The sequence below is a fragment of the Erpetoichthys calabaricus genome, chromosome 18 (assembly GCF_900747795.2).
Source record: "Erpetoichthys calabaricus chromosome 18, fErpCal1.3, whole genome shotgun sequence".
NCBI classification, from domain to species: domain Eukaryota; kingdom Metazoa; phylum Chordata; class Cladistia; order Polypteriformes; family Polypteridae; genus Erpetoichthys; species Erpetoichthys calabaricus.
The window spans coordinates 74,022,017-74,039,180 of NC_041411.2; the positions used below are offsets into that span (position 1 = coordinate 74,022,017).

Sequence of the window (17,164 nt, forward strand, 5' to 3'; positions counted from 1 at the left end):
AGGAGACGTAGTCCCTCTTCCGGTCCTTCCGGGCATCCCAGCTGGGTACCACCCCAGCCGCTTGCCACAAGACCTAATCTTTAATTGTGTTTTGTATGGATTGAGATAGCATCCTTGCATTTGTACCAAAATGTTGACTGGAAATCCATATGAACATACTGAAGTGGTGAGGTGTGACATCTAAAATTGTAACTCCAAAAATTCTGCTAGCAGGTAAATGCAGTATTATCACATACAGTATCTACAGCCTTTCAGTGATGAAGTTGATTTTTGTGTAAGCCTGTCTTAAGTTAAAATATGGCAAAACTGAAAGTTATGGCCACACTTTACAAACCTTGTGGGGGAAAAATGTCCCCTGAAAGTAAATGAGTGGCTAGTCTCTTATGCAAAAATCTTGTAACTTTGCAGTGAAAGCTCTAATTTTGTTACAAACTGGCTTCAAAATACTCAGTATATTTTTTTCTAAACCAACGAAGTTTAAAAAGAAGGCCATGTGATGTTGTTGTATTCATGACACCTTTTTTTTTTTTATCTGGGTACATTAGTCATAACTGTAAACGGACCAGGGTGAGTGTAGCAGACAGGTGTGACTTTAATAATTAGATACATGGAAGATTATTAAGACAGAGAAATAACAAGTGTAAAAACAGTGAAATAAACAGGTCAATAAACTGTTCAAATAACTACTAAAAAAGTAAGTCAGTGTCTTGGAATATTTAAAAAAAAAAAAAAAATTAAATATTAATTTATAATATTAACTAATACTAATAAATAAGATAACCCCCTCCCCAGTATTCAGAGAGTAAAAACCCCTTTCTGTGCTTTCATTGCTCACTCAGGACTCCAGGGGACTTCTCTGTCACGGCCCATCACCTCCACAATCCATCAAGGAGATCCGAACTTCACCACACTCTTTGGCCGCCATTCCTAGGGTGCCCTTGCCCTTCTGTAGGTGGTGGTTTTTCATGCTTCCCACCTTCTCCCTGTTCCAGTGCCCCTACCACCCCCCCCCCCCCCCTTTAATTTGACTGCCCCACTAGCGAGTAAATGGCCACTCGCTGCTCAGCCTGGCTCTCTTGTAAGTTGGCAGCCCAGCCAGTGCTGCCCTTTCCATCGTTTCACTCCCTCTCTGACCAGCAATCACTTTCTCTTCATTTTCTTTTTCATAAGCAATCCAATTTCAAATACTGCTTTGTAGAGCTAACCAGGTCCCCTTTGTTATCTACAGGCTGTCACAGCAGCTGGTGCGTTCTAATTACCACACCACTAAAAAGGTAATCACCCTGCTAAGCTGGCGCACTCTTTCATGTGCACACCTCACACTGGCATGAGTGTTAACAATGGGTTGCACTGAAAGCAATTAAATAAATTAAACAATTAAACCCCCACCCCTGTCTTACCACAGGCCCTTAATAATGCACAAACTTAATACTCAGAAATATGAGTTGTTTTTTGGTTTTGATTCTTGCTGCATTTTTATGTATTTATTTTGTACGCTATATAATACTAATTACAGAATTGTTCAAGATTTATTGAATAATTACCTCATATGTAAAGTGCCTCATCTAGTGTGAAATTTGGAAATTCAAAATACTTGAATGAATCTGAGTTTAGAACAGAAAAGCACCATTTTAGGTAGTAATATAAGCACTGATAGTAAGGTGTCAGGACAGCCATTTGACACTTATTTGGAGGAATCCTGACTGTTGGGTCGTTTAGTCATCCTCTTATGGCAAAATACTGTATGTTACATTACACTCTAAATAATACATCTAGTCCTCTACACCTAGTAAGATTTTTTTTTTAATTTAATTTGTGAGTAATCATAAAGAATATCTGAGAGTGTCTGAACTTCCCTTTAAAATTGAAAGTAAAAAAAATACCTCAAAAATAAGATTTTGTTAAAAGTAAATTGTTTCAATATCTCATTAAAATACTTTTTAAAATTTGTCAAGGTTTCCAGTTCATCTTTATTGCTTGGTAATTTGTCCCAGATTTCCTGACTTTTTATGTGAGGAGGCATTTCCCAACTTCGGTCTTGAATATGCTTCCACTTAATTTTTACTAGTATAAGCGATTTACTATTTAATTGAAAAAACTCTGCTGGATCAACTTTATCAATGTCTTTGAACATTTTGAAAACCTGAATTCGGTCTCAAGTTGCCTTCTTTCTGGCCAGGACTAAAGACTTTAAATTCCTGTAGCCTTTAATGCCTCTTGGTACAGGACACATCCTTTTAGTCTTAATATAATGAGTAACAGGGCTCAAGAGGATTTCAGAGTAGGTGACTCCTACAGCATTCCAGGAGAGAGGAAAATAAAAAAATAAACTCTGGTATTGCCAAAGTTAAATACTTGAAACAAATCTCACCAACAGATACAGAGACAGGCACAATGCAGGAATTGAACCGATCAAGTTAATAGAAAACGTGCTAGTTAATAATTAAAATTTGTGACACTCCTTCTCAGACAGTATAATGCAGCTGGCGGACATGTAATTTTTAAATGTTTTTTTCCTTTATACTCAGCTAAGCTTGTGCCTGTTTAGTAGAAAAGTGTTATATTTCACTAATACAACTTGGTAGTCATGGAGTTCTAAAATAGTTTATTTCATGTAGGCATAAGTGAAACCCAGTGTGTGCAAGTATCAATGCTTGTATGTAGTGTGTGTGTGCATATTTTATAATATATACATAGGTTTGACTATATTCATGTCATGTTTTTGGAGAATATTGATAAATGTATAAATACTGGCCTTTTCTCACCTAAATCTGTAGGCAAAAATTCCAACAGCAAGAAGTTTAGGAGATATAGCAATGGATCTTACTGACAACGGAACCCAAAATGTAGCTCTGAAGGTTAACCTGGAGACCAAGAATCATCTTATTATGGCAAGCAATACTAGTCTAGTGTCATCAGGTAATCTACAGTTTTTTCATTTTTTTTAATTCAGCTGCTTAGCATTTTATTTAAATGCATTCATTAAATGTGTACTGTACTTAAAATGTAGTGAACTTGCACTCAGGACAGGGAGTGGCACAAAAGCAAGTTTAACCTGGATTGAACAAGATATTTTAAGTTATCGGTATTTTGCCGCTGGCAAATAACCCTATATTCAGCTTTACACAGCATCAAATATTTCCATTAATGCAAAGATTTCATTTTGATTGTTACTTCTTTTATATTTTTAAAGAATCTCAAGATGAGTCCATTGATGAGCAGAAGAAAGAAAAAATTGCAGAAATAAATGAGAAAAAAAAGAATTTACAGGACATCCTGGCTCAAAAATTAGATGAACTGAAAAAGATTTGCCTGAGAGAGGCGGTATGTTATACTTCTATTTCATATTACACTTTTGCATATAAAGTCAAATAAATTACTGAATAAATATGCAAGGAAATAATCACTTAGATGTATTGTGTTTTAGTTTGAATTTGCATTACATTTGTCATTGTAATTAAATGTCTGTTCATAAAGTTGCAGTTTTTATCAAAGTAAAAGTTTTTGATTTTTTACATGTAGTTTTCTATTTTTGTATAAAGTTGTGTTTTTTTTGTTAGCACATCGATACTAAGTAAGCTAACATGAAATAAAATATTGCTCTTTTGTTGTTAACTACTATTTAGGAGCTGACAGGCAGATTGCCAAATGAATATCCATTGACTGCTGGGGAGACGGCTCCACATGTAAGACGGAGAATAGGCACGGCTTTTAAGCTTGATGATCTATCACATGCAGAGGTGTGTGTAAATTCACAGAACTCTTCACATGCTAATTGTAAAATTATTTTCAATCATGATACATTATTTCAATTAATATACATTAACATGATCAGCTAAAGCATTACTTGCGAGTTTGCGGCTATGACAAGTTTGTTACCATTTTTTTTTTTGTGCAGGATCCTGACTTGCACACCCTGGAAAGCAGGTTTTCTCTGCAACAGAAGATTGTAGAGGCAGCAAAAAAGTTGGCTACTGAGCCTGAACTATGCAAAACTGTAAGAAAAAAAAGGAAGCAAAACCTATATGATGCAGTTAAAAAACTGCAGGAAATTGAAGATGCAATAAATGAATACCGAATCAGAGCTGGGAAAAAACCTACTCAGAGAGCTTCACTTATATTTTCAGGTAATACTGTTTGGTCTGAAATAAGATGGGTGTAAATAAAATGTAAGCATATGCATTTTTTAAATAAAAAATCTGTACATTTTCTGCCAGTAGTCAAGTACTTGTTAGCAGAAGCATATAACATTGTCATGCATTTAGTCAAAATAAAGCAAGTTAAAGAAATACCAAAAGTTATTTGTATCACCAAAAATAAATCTAAACAGGTTTTGATAATATCAGGAGATTTTTTTAATGCAGTTGAGTTAGTGTTAAAGCAATCAGTTATCATAATAGTATAATGTTAAGTACAACCTGAAAAAATTGATTTTATCTCCGTGATGGTGTCTTGTTCTTAGTGTGGCACTTTTAGAATGCAATATGGTGGATACCTGAACTTTCCTGATTCAATATGCCAACAGCACTCGGCAGCTGAAGCTGCTAAGAATGAACAGACACATGTATCTTAAGACTTGTTTAGATTCACAGATAAATATCTTTCACGTCTTACTACTCTAAACTAGTTTGTGCAGTTCAATTTATAAAAATCCCATGTAAATGCATCATGATTTTGGTGTGTAATACAAAAAGATGTAAATAATTCTAAGGTTTTCGTCACATTTTGAAATGGTGGCAAGTATACACCTACACATCCATCCATATTCTGAACCTGCTTTGTCCAATTCAGGGTTGCTGGAGCTGAAACTTCTCCCAGCAGTGTTTGGTGCAAGGCTGGAACTAACCCTGGAAAAAGAGCCAGACCTTCGCCAGCCACACTCGTACACTCACTCATACCGGGCCAGTTTAGAGTCTGCAATCAACCCAGCACGCGTGTATTTTGGATGTGGGAGGAAAATCAGAGTACCTGGAGAAAAACTCTGGCAAACATGGGGAGAACATGGAAACCCACTAGCTAAACTACTGTTTATTATTTTGCTGTTTTCTTTTTCTTGCCTGTTGTTGACAACCTTGATTTCGCAATTCAGAATTCTATAAAGCTTGCTTTGACATTTCTAGTCTGATGACTGTCTGGTCACAAGTGTTGCAAGGATTTGTAGCACTCTCATTACTTACATATATGTGGTTCTTTTTATTCTTAGATGAGGTGATTCCTTCAGAAAGTAGCTCCCTGTCTGATAGTCTCATCTTTGATGATGGTGAGTTTTTTAATGTACTATTCAGAATAAGCATGAACTACTTTAGGAATTGTAAAAACAGACACCTCCAACAGTTTATTCTAAACAAGACATTGTTACATGATTTTTTTGTAAGCAAGAGGTGTGTTTCATTTCTGCATAGTTAGACTGATTATTTGACCTCACATTTCCCCACATTTAGTACATGGGGAAGTGGGTGGCTTATTTCTCTTAGATGTGTGAATTTTCAGCTTAAACAAAGATGGCAATTTTAGACTAAAAGTGAAAATATTTTTTCATTTTCTGCAGAAATTATAACTCCCTTCTAACTGATTTTTCATTGAAATTGGGCGTGTTTTTCGGCACAGATATTCATAATTCAGGCAGCTTTCTTGTCAGAACAGAACATCCTTATAACCTTCTTCCTCCAAAAAAAAGACAGATTAAGGAAAAAAGTTCTAGAAATTAATGAATGGTAAGACTTGATAATTGACTTTAGAGTTAAATTAACAATAGGATAGTTTAATGTAATATGTGTATCCAATAGCAGAGTTGTTTGCAGCTACCAATTTCATAGTATAAATTTGTAACAGTGTTTTCACGGCAAAATGCATTTTTCTCCAGTAGCTCAGCTGGATTAGTCCTTTGTTTGTCCGCTGTGTGGTAGAGCTGTGACCAAGAAGACATGAGTTCAATCCTGGTTGTGAAATGGCCCCTTCTGTCTTAAATCTACCTCGCAGCAAGCCTACCTAAATCAGAAAAGTTCAGTTGTGTAACACTTGATTAAATGTAAGACTTGGAAATGTCATCAGCCTGTTAACTATTTAAACTCGCCATGTATGAACACTGTCAATCACAGATGACAATTTTAAAATCATACAAGTATGAGTTTGCCACAGAATATGGCAAATGAATGTTCATTTTTTGAAGTGGTACTCTTAAAACTAGATATGATATTGATGCACTGATATACTGTATACAGTAATCCCTCCTCCATCGCGGGGGTTGCGTTCCAGAGCCACCCGCGAAATAAGAAAATCCGCGAAGTAGAAACCATATGTTTATATGGTTATTTTTATATTGTCATGCTTGGGTCACAGATTTGCGCAGAAACACAGGAGGTTGTAGAGAGACAGAAACGTTATTCAAACACTGCAAACAAACATTTGTCTCTTTTTCAAAAGTTTAAACTGTGCTCCATGACAAGACAGAGATGACAGTTCTGTCTCACAATTAAAAGAGTGCAAACATATCTTCCTCTTCAAAGGAGTGCGCATCAGGAGCACAGAATGTCACATAGATAGAGAAAACAATCTCTAGCAAACAAATCAATAGGGCTGTTTGGCTTTTAAGTATGCGAAGCACCGCGGCACAAAGCTGTTGAAGGCGGCAGCTCACACCCCCTCCGTCAGGAGCAGGGAGAGAGAGAGAGACAGAGTTTGTTTTTCAGTCAAAAATCAATACGTGCCCTTCGAGCTTTTAAGTATGCGAAGCACCGTGCAGCATGTCGTTTCAGGAAGCAGCTGCACAAAAGATAGCAACGTGAAGATAATCTTTCAGCATTTTTAGACCCCCCTGCTCAATCCCTATAAGTCAGGATCACAGATAGTCAGCGCAAGAGAGAGAGAAAAGTAAGCAATCTAGCTTCTCAGCCATCTGCCAATAGCATCCCTTGTATGAAATCAACTGGGCAAACCAACTGAGGAAGCATGTACCAGAAATTAAAAGACCCATTGTCCGCAGAAATCCGCGAACCAGCAAAAAATCCGCGATATATATTTAAATATGCTTACATATAAAATCCGCGATGGAGTGAAGCCACGAAAGGCGAAGCGCGATATAGCGAGGGATCACTGTATATAACATTTGAACATAATGTATTTTAAAGTTACGTACATTGTTTTAGACTTGCAGTGTGCAGACCTCTGTTATAAATTAGATAGTGGTGTCCATTTAAAGCACTGTACCTAAAGAAACAAAAAATTGTATGTCTTATTTATTGATCCATTTTTTCCCTTTTCTTTTAAATGTGGAATAATTGTCCTATAAACAAGAAATCATAGAACTGGTTATAAATAAATAGCTTTTCTGCATTTTCCTATTTCTGTTTTTTCTAGGAGCATATTAAATAAAGTGACCATGTGAGCCTTTAGTTCTTAGGCTCAGTAAATGCTTAACGTTTTATTTATGAACTTCATATTTGGACTGACAGTTGTTAGTTTGCCAAAATAAACATTTAATTGTAATTTTATTGTTTTATAAGACATTTCAACTCTATTTTTTTTCCCCCCACCACAGATGATTCAGTTGTGTCTCAACGGACTCCTAGTCGATCTGTTCGGTACTCCCCCAGGCATCATCCTCCACAGTCTTTTAATACTTCTGTTTCAGACCATGTCGGGAGGTAAAAATGATTTTTTATTGTTGGCAGTCCATGCTTGTAGTTTTCAAGAAAGTCCTTGTCATCATTATGAATTAACAAAGTATATGAAAATTGAACATCAAAACGTAGACATGAGCAGCATTTCTCTTTTACATTCGCTATTTATATATGGCAGATTTTTTAGTTCAGATATACAGTGGAACCTCAGGTCACGAACGTCTCGGTACACGTACAAATAGGGTTACAACCAAAAAACTTTTGCATCTGTTCATGACTACACACTCGGGTGACGAACAAGCCAGTTTCCCTTCCCTTCCGGTTCGTACGCGCCGAAGATTTCTCTACCTGTGCATTCGCGGTGAACTGTTTGTGCTCTATTTTGTTTCCCTTCCACTGTTTGTGCTCTATTTTGTTTCCCTTCCAGTTTGTACGCGACGGTGATTTACGCACATGTTCAGTCTCTCCCTGTACAGTATAGGGTGGTCCAGATCTAATTATGCAATTTTCATTACACTATATATAACTTAAGTTTATTACATAGAAAATCACCCAAAAAATCCTGGACAATTGAGAAGTGTGCGAACTGACGACATGAAGAATCGTCTTCGCGCCGAGCTGGAATCATCCCCGCATAAATCAAAGTCATCCAGACGATCTGGATCTGCATAATTAGATCTGGACCACCCATTGTTCTCGGTCAGAACAGAAAGATGCCGGGCTTGTTTTTAAAGAGACTGCTTCAAGCATTGTTTTAACCTCGTTGTATTTAATGAAGACTTTTTTCTATTGGAGGGAGCGCGTGCTTGCAGGCAGGCAGCTGGACAGTGAGCCCAAGCAGGGGTGTTTTGGTCGACACATGGTGGGGCAGAAGGAAGCGGGCACTCCAGCTGAGCGATCAAGGAGCTGGAGTGACCAGAAGAAGGACGTCTGGCCGCGTAAGGCCGAGAAGGCAGTTAAAGAATGCACCGGCCTTGTTTTTAAAGAGACTGCTTTGAGCATTGTTTTAACCTCGTTATATTTAATGAAGACTTTTTTCTATTGGATTTTAACCTCCACTTCACTTCTGTTTTTATGGGATCGATTCTGAAAGCACTGCACTTTATTTAATTTGGACTTTGTTTTTGATTGTTGTTTTGTTGATTTTAATAAAAACACTTGGTACTTTTTGCACCATCCGATTGCTCCATTGTAGTGCCTCACTGTCGTGCTCATTGGTAACATTACCAACAGTGACGGGTTTAAGGGCTCCCGGAAGCGAGATGGGAGCATGCAGAGAACCCGCATTGTCAGATTTTATCTCAAAACTGTAATCTCCTCTCCAACCAGTTTCTCCTCACTTCCTTCATGCCAGAACTCGACTCATGCAAGGTTAGTTTTCTTGGTTGTGGTTACAGCGAGTGCTTTGTAAGGCTGTAGCGTGAACTCTTGCAATGTTAGTTTTCCCTGTTCAAGGTTTTCTCAGTGTTATTCCATGTTTTTACATTTAGTTTACTATTACACTGTGCATTCTATGGTATAATTAACTATTTTTGTGCTTAAAAATCTTTAAAAAAAATATTTACATACATCTCATGCGGTCCGGAACAGATTAATTGTGTTTACATACAATCCTATGGGGGAAATTACTTCGGGTCACAACCAAATCAGGTTGCAACCAGAGTTTTGGAACAAATTATGGTCGTGACCCGAGGTTCCACTGTATACTTAAAGTGAATTCTGCCTCTGATGTATTCAAAAGTGCTTTTCACATATCGATACCATTTGAATTTTTTTTATTTTAATTTTACACAGAAATTCAGTTTTAGTAAATTTTTTTTAACCTTCTTTGAAATCAGGCCTGTGTAAATGCTGAGGAGCAAAAACTGCTTCTTATTATGGCTGTAGCGGGAGCAATGGCACCTGGTTATTTTGGCTTTAAAATGTTAATGGTTTTTACCGTGCACTTATAAATTGGTTTCTTGAGCCCATATGTTAAACACCTTTTCAAGCTCTCTACATATCATTTTATCTATTGAATGTTAGGTTGTCTATTTTCCTTCTGTACAACATAAAGAAATGACATGAAATAACTGAAAACATTTGATGATTACCTAATGATTTATTCATTAAGCGTGTTGAGCATGGCAAAGGTGCTATATAAATAAAATGTATTATTATTATTAATATTATTGTTACTAGTTGTGGCTGCTGGTAGGTAAGGCAGGCTCAATCACGAGTCAAAAGCATCCTGAAAGAAATCTCTCAGTCCAAAAGTTTGTTTTAAAAAGTTTTGTGAAAATTCAAAACAAACAGTCCATACAAGAATAAAGAAAAAGGTTGTTATACACGTAGAATAAGCAGGAAAAAAAAGTCTCTTCTCTAAACTTAGCCTTTTCTTGTTAAACTTCCGTTGTTCTGTATACTAGAAGATGTTTTACTTCACTTTCAATACGTTCTAAACGTACGGCGCTACACGTTGCACTACATACTATTGGCCACATCAAGGCACGGTTTGAAGCCATGTGCCCGCCATGCCTTACTTATGGCAAGGCAGATCACAAACTGAGGCTAATCTGTAGTCAGCGGGATAAGAAACAGTTAGAATACACCAATTCAGTTCTGTTTGTGGGGGTTATAAGAACCTCACTTAGGCTGTGCATTTATTTATAGGGAAACATTTAACATAACTAAGCAAACACGTCTACCTACTTGTCATAACCTAAATCATGTAATCATCATGTAAAGCACTTTGAGCTGCATTATTTGTATGAAAATGTGCTATATAAATAAATGTTGTTGTGTAGTGCTGCTGCTTTGCAGTAAGGAGACTGTGGAAAATTGTGGGTTCGCTTCCCGGTTCCTCCCTGTGTGGATAGCGCTTTGAGTACTGAGAAAAGCGCTATATAAATGTAATGAATTATTATTATTATTATTGTTGTAAATAACTAGGAAGTGACTCTTAAACTAGTTCAAAGGACATAAAGCAGGAAAATGAAATTTTCTGTTCGTGCTGAACCTTGTACAAGTTGTATAGAAGAACAGAATTCAAAATAATTAATGCTACTTTTTACAATATATAGTTGCTCATTTATTGAAATGCGTCAGCAGTTTTGCAGTAGTGAAATGCTTATTATAGGCAGACATCTGTCTGTTCTGATGGAGGAAAGTTTCATGAATATTACCCTCATAATAACAAAGTGTTGTATGAACAAATTTCAGTAAAAAGAGGCCAGAGAATAATAAAGAATCCTTAGAAATATGTCTTTGTATAGGATAGTACTGTTAAACATCGTAAACTACATCAAACTAAACAGTTCTTTTTATGTTTGTCTTGGTCAGACTCCATGAGTGGTGGGCTGCTGCAGTCTTTACAAACAATCCTTAGCATTTGTTTCACTTTTACATGATTTCAGATATCAGATCAAAATATTCTTAAAAACACATCATGTTTTGTGCTTGTATATTTGCCACCATACCACATTTTTCAGATTCTGTGACCAGAGTCTGGCAGCTTCATTGTCAACAATTTCAAATCAGTTACAGTTTATTTAGGTAAAGTTCAAGTTTTTTTGTTACATTTACAGCGTATTTGAGTACAGTGAATGTGTTACTTGCTTGTCTGACTTCCATGCAACATGTTGCCACTCTTCGGCACTATGATCACCAAGTATTACAAGTCAAGTGTAGACCTTAAGACTTCTGAATTGTTGTTCTCTATTATTCTGATTATTGTAGTAAATACAGTACATTTCCTGCAATATGCAATTTTGTGAGCATAATTGCAAAGCATCCTAGATACGTTGTCATGTCAGATAGGTAATGCAATAAATTATAAACCAGTCAGCCTACATAAAAGTTCCACTTGAAGTAAAGAAAGATTAAAAAAAATGAAAAGCCGTCCATTCTGTTGTATTGTAGATATGTGTTTTATTCCATTGTTGCAGTTTAGGGCTCATTGTTTTAGACAACTACTGACAAAATATTTACTTCCAATTTGCAAATGAAGATAAGATGGCTTACTTTGTCAATCTGGAGCTTTCTTATTATTTTAACATTCTTGGTTTTTTATATATTGCTTAAAAAAATCTGTCATTTTTTAGAGACAGAGATTTCTACTGCTTACATCCTGATTGGCAACAGATATTTTCTTCTTAGATAGATAGATACTTTAGTGAATTTCCCCTTGGGATTAATAATTTATCACTTAGACATCATTCTCTCAGTATTTGTATTTGTTCCAACTGCTTTTTTAGAATTTTGAGGCCAAATTACCTCCACCACTGCCTCCTTGTTGTTACGGAGATTATTGCATTTTGCTTTGAAAATCTTTGTAGAAATGCTACCCACCATATGGCACAGATGCCTCTGAGAAGTGCCTATTTGTTAGATTGAGGAGTTGTTCAAAGTGTTCCTTCCACCCTTCCAACATATCTTAGTACAGAATAAAATTTCCCCTTCCTTCTTGAGCTTGAGTGATTTCCATTCTCATTAAGACCTCCAAAAAAGTTTCTCTCTATAGCCTTGCCAAACTCCACCTACTCTTGCGACTTTGCTTTGATCAGTAACTCAGCTGCTGTCTCCTTGGCCCCCTGGTACCTTTTATCCTGCTAACACTCCATAAAAGGTATCTTTCTTTAACTGGAGAGCTATTGCTTACTACCGAGATTAATGGCTTCAGTGTGTTACTACTGTGACAGCCATGAATCACCTTACAGCAACGGGTCATTTCATGCTCCTAATCTCCCCTTGATCTGAGAGAAATTATTTTGTAGACAACCCCAAAAGAATGTTTGTGCTAGGCACAGAGTAGAGCCAGTGCTACTCTGGTTTGGGAAAACACAAGTTGAATTGATTTAGGCATCTAGCGAAAATATGTCTTTATGTTAATGTGGAGTAAAGGGCACAAGTGACTAGGAGGAATCTCCGAGGCATAGCCCAGATGGGCTGGGAGGATTGTAACTTTGATGAAAGATTTCTTGCTGGGGATGCAGAAGTCTGATCAAACCTGTTCAGCCTGTTACCACCGTGACTCCCTCACAAAGTCAACTGGAAAATGTGAAAAATGAGGAAAAAGAGGTGGCAGGTAGAAGCTCAAAAATGAATTGAGACGAGAGGTGGAAATCTAAAGCACTGCTTCATGTAACAAAACAAAAGATCTTAGAACTTGCATTTCTAAGCTTCCTGTTTTTTATTTTTTACAGATAAGGCATTTGTGCAACATTTCACAGATTCTTTCATGTTCGATTACCAACAGTATGTGTTGTTTTACACTGGGAAGGAATTTCCTTAGTAAGATCTCTACTATGCTGCTAGGTCACTGTGACATTTTTGTGTTGTTTAGAAAATCTGCTCAAGCTTTGAATTTTTTCTTTTTCCACATGATACAGCGTGGAATTATTTTGACATTTGGAAGTCTCTCTATTATAAAAAAAAAAATCCTGGAAAGGAAAAGCAGGGTGACGAGACGTGAACTTCTCGAATGTTCTCGGAAGACAATTAAAAGACCCGCGAGACGCAAACAATATCAAATAAGAGCACGGAACACTCAGTCATGTAAAGGCACATTGCACACACAGATCCTGTGCTCTCAGCACATATAAAGCATATGAGGACAATACGTTCTAGATGAAACGTCAACGACTATGGAATTCGAAAGGCTCAAACAAGTGATGGCGCCATACACATGCAGAGAAAGGTAAAGAATATGAAAGCAGTAAAATTCGAAAGTATTGTAGCGTCCCAGCCAGGTTGAAGCCTTTTTTGTTTTAAGTGACTGTTAGGTCAGCTTGAGGGAGGGCGGAGTAAAGCACGGAAGACTGATAGCAGCGCGACAGCAGCCGAAAGACAGCAGATGATCTGACGGCACCTCCTTAGCATGCGTTCAGCCGCCCCAATCCCCCCTTGACAACGCGAGCAGCGTTATACGTCCTGAGAAAGAGATTTAACCACGTCCGGGGCCGGAAATAAAGGACAAGTATTGTTTTTACAATGTCATGCGAGACAAGGCAGTGAGCCATCATTTAAAACAAGTCCATGGACATCTAACCTAGCAGTCGTGGGATTGCTGTTGGTAGACAAGCTTCATGTGCTCCCAGCTCTTAAAACAACGACAAGAGACAAGCTAAACACACAGCTCGCCAGCAGCAAAAAGCCTGCAGATGATCAGACTGCTTCTCCGTAGCGTGCGTTCAACCAACCTAACCCTCGCCACCCCACCACCCCCTTCACAACACGAGCGACAGAGATGCGAAGTGGCAAAAGGACAGCTGCTGTACAGGCTTTGAAATGATGGGGCAGCGAGACCAGCAGAACAGGCAGCTCGCCAGCAGCAGAAAGACGGCAAATGATCCGACGGCATCTCCTTACCGTGTGTTCAGCCGCACCCCCTTCACAACGCGAGCAGCGTTATACGTTCTGCGAGAAAGAGATGTAACCACTCCCGGGGCCGGAAATAAAGTATTGTTTTTACAAAAGTTTTAACATAAAAGTGAAAATAATGCATATGTAACATGATAATGATTTCTTTTTTTTATTGTAAACACTTCCATTAGTTGTTATTATAGAATGTTCACCAATGGTAAATAGAACATTATTTGCATCCATAATTGAAATGTATTGCTCAATTTTTTATTTTAGAGGTACATAATTGTTAATTCTGTGATTCAGGTAACAAAAATTATTTGTAACTTAAAGACTTTTTTTTGCAGTCAGCTGGCATTTTGGCAGTTGTTTTGAGTTTTTTTTTTTTGGCATCCCTCAAGACGTATTTGTATGCATCTTTAAATAAAGCATTATAAAAAAAAAAAAAAACTTAATGAGTCGCCCATCTGAAGCCAGTCCTGGCAGAACTGAGGAACACAGTTGGAGCCACCTATGTAAGGGTACCAGCTTATTGTAGGACATCCTCCGACAGACCTGCCCTTGAGCTAGTCCTGGATTTCGACCCTGGGCTCTGGAGGTATTGGATTGGCACCCCAACGCACCATAGTGTGGCCACACTGAACATCTAGTCTGGAAGGGAAATTATATTGTGCATCCCACAATTCCTCTGGGACACCAAAAATCTAATGATATGCTAGAATGAATTGTGTAGACAAAACCAGCCTTTAATTTTCAGATTCCATTTTCATCAAGTGTAATGTTTTACTAGAGCATGTAAATACCATTATATGTTTTTAAATGTACTTGTTTCCTTTATTTTAAATTTACAGATTCGATGACAGTGATGACATACAAAGCGTCTCTCAGTCCCTCTATCGAGATAGCACAGCAGTGTATGATCATTATTCATATGACACCACCGGAAGATTTCCTAGCCTGCCACAAACTCCACTTTTGTCTCACAGCATCAGTCAGCCACGGTAATTTCTAATCATTTCTCTTTTATCTGTGTGATGAACAGCTACTTGATAATAAAGTATAAGTTATCTGATCAAATGTTAAACTATTCTGCATATGTCTTTTTACCAGTTAATGTCCCTTAATGCTTGAGAGGTTGTACACCTCTATTTATGCTTTTTAAATGTTTTATTTCTGTTGCAAAATTACTAGTCAAGAGTTAATATGCATATATATAGATATTGTGACAAGGCCTAAAGTGAACAATCTGGGCCCGTGGAAAGACATTTATTAAGACTAACATGAAAACATCCCATAAAGCAGATGTAAGAAACGGACAGTAACTGTAGGAAATGAATAGTTGCTGTCCGAGATGCTGAAGGATGTGACGGCGCTCGTCTTTGTTCACAGTTAAGGGCTGCACAGTGGTGCTGTGCTTACGGCCGCTGCCTCAGGTATCCTAGGTTGTCAGTGTGGGTTTATTTTCTGAGAAATCTTGATTTTCCTCCCACATTCCAAAAGATATGCATACTTGACTCATTTATGATTATTGATGTACCATGTTTTAGTGCGAGGTGTGTCCATGCCAGGGAGTGGTACCCTGTCCTGTGTTGGTTTCTGGTTAAAAACAATATGAAAAAAAAAAAACTACACTACTATTGAGCCAATATTGGCGTTACATTTTTGCTAGTTGTTTTAAGCACTCCATTAAAATTCAGATCAAGAATTTTTTTAACATTCAAGATATGAAAAACAAAGGGTTCACATACTTCAATGCATTGCTTTAACTAAAAAGATGTTAACCACTTTAATATCATTATTACTTTAGGCAACGGAGTGGGAGTTTGGAATCCCAGTTTGTTTCTGAAAGCGATCCGGAAAAGCCACGTTTCTTATTAGATCAAGGAAGAAGTAACAGTACAGAAGTCTTGGATGATGGATCTTCATACACTAGTCAGTCCAGCACTGAATGCAACAGCACAACTAGACGACCAAACCATCACTATCGCACTGTGGGAAATATGAGGCACAAGAAACAAAACTATGCCAATACAGGCAGCATGCCGAATTTAGCCCAAAATGACTTGAGACATTACGCTTACCAGTCTGTGTCACCTCAGATGTCAACTGCATACTGCATTACAGGATATGTGCCTTACACTGACACAGAGCCATTCTCCAATGGAGGTTGTGTTTATGAAAATGAATCGGAGGGACGCTATTATCTCAATACCTCTTATCCTGCTCCATACTACGGACATGAAAAGTACCTTGACTATCCTGAACAGGATGAGACTGATCACTTTGCCCATAATCCTTATGCAACTATAAGACCTCCCAGAGGCCGACAAGTTACAGCCACAGAGGATGTAACAAAAAATATCCAGAAGGCACTGGTGGCAGAACAGCTTCGTGGCTGGTACAAACGGGCTGCTGTACATAGGGAACATGGACGAAACCTGCAGGCGGGTTATGAGTTTGACAGAAGATCGATGCAGAGCTTGGGCTATTCATCTGCTCCAGGACCTTTCACACCTAACAGAGTACCTTCATTTCCTTCAGGTACAATATTCTTCATGTTCTTGTTTTGTTTAGCGTGTTGGCGTTATTACTTGAAACTTTGTGATTTAGGGACATGGATTGCTGCAGTCTAGCTAAACATAATTCTTGAGTACAACACAAGAAAATTAATAAAGCATACATTCAGCTTCAAGAGACAGCGTGCTTCTTCCATTTTTCCACTATGACGCATCAGTCTGGAGTTTGTCTATCCATTGTTTTTGTTTTTTTAACCTGCTTATGTCTAATGCAGAATTGTGAGGGGCCAAAGCCGATTCCCAAACTGTCAGACTGGGCGCAACAAGCAACAATGGTTGGGTTGCAAGTCCAGCACAGCAGTCTTTGCATACTTCAAAATCATAATTTAACCCTTTCGCCCCTGGATTTTCTTTTATTATGGGAAAAATTATTTTGTGAGATATTCTACTATTGGGGTGTCTAGGAAGCTCAAAAATGAAAAAAAGAAAACAATTATCACTATTATTGTACAATAGCTGTCAAATACTTCAATCTTCTTGAGGAAATAAAATTGAAAGTGGACCTACTTACTATGTGGTGCGCACAGTCAAGAAGCGTCCATTTTTACTTTCATGTTTCACAGACTGTATGCCAGTCACTCCAGTATGCGCTTATAGTAGCAAAGGCTGCAAACGTACCTGTGCGTT

General features: G+C 37.7%; 1 protein-coding gene across 5 annotated transcripts in view; it reads left to right on the forward strand.

Moving 5' to 3' along the window:
• LOC114668990 (FERM domain-containing protein 4B-like) overlaps window positions 1–17,164 on the forward strand; it is a 154,774-nt gene that overhangs the window by 126,046 nt on the left and 11,564 nt on the right. For all 5 annotated transcript variants that reach the window (XM_028825056.2, XM_028825055.2, XM_028825054.2 and 2 more), the window contains 8 exons: window positions 2,778–2,919; window positions 3,194–3,324; window positions 3,627–3,740; window positions 3,899–4,127; window positions 5,204–5,260; window positions 7,538–7,643; window positions 14,813–14,962; window positions 15,769–16,502. In XM_028825056.2, the coding sequence (XP_028680889.1) occupies window positions 2,778–2,919; window positions 3,194–3,324; window positions 3,627–3,740; window positions 3,899–4,127; window positions 5,204–5,260; window positions 7,538–7,643; window positions 14,813–14,962; window positions 15,769–16,502 (1,663 nt within the window). The remainder of the gene's footprint in view (window positions 1–2,777; window positions 2,920–3,193; window positions 3,325–3,626; window positions 3,741–3,898; window positions 4,128–5,203; window positions 5,261–7,537; window positions 7,644–14,812; window positions 14,963–15,768; window positions 16,503–17,164) is intronic.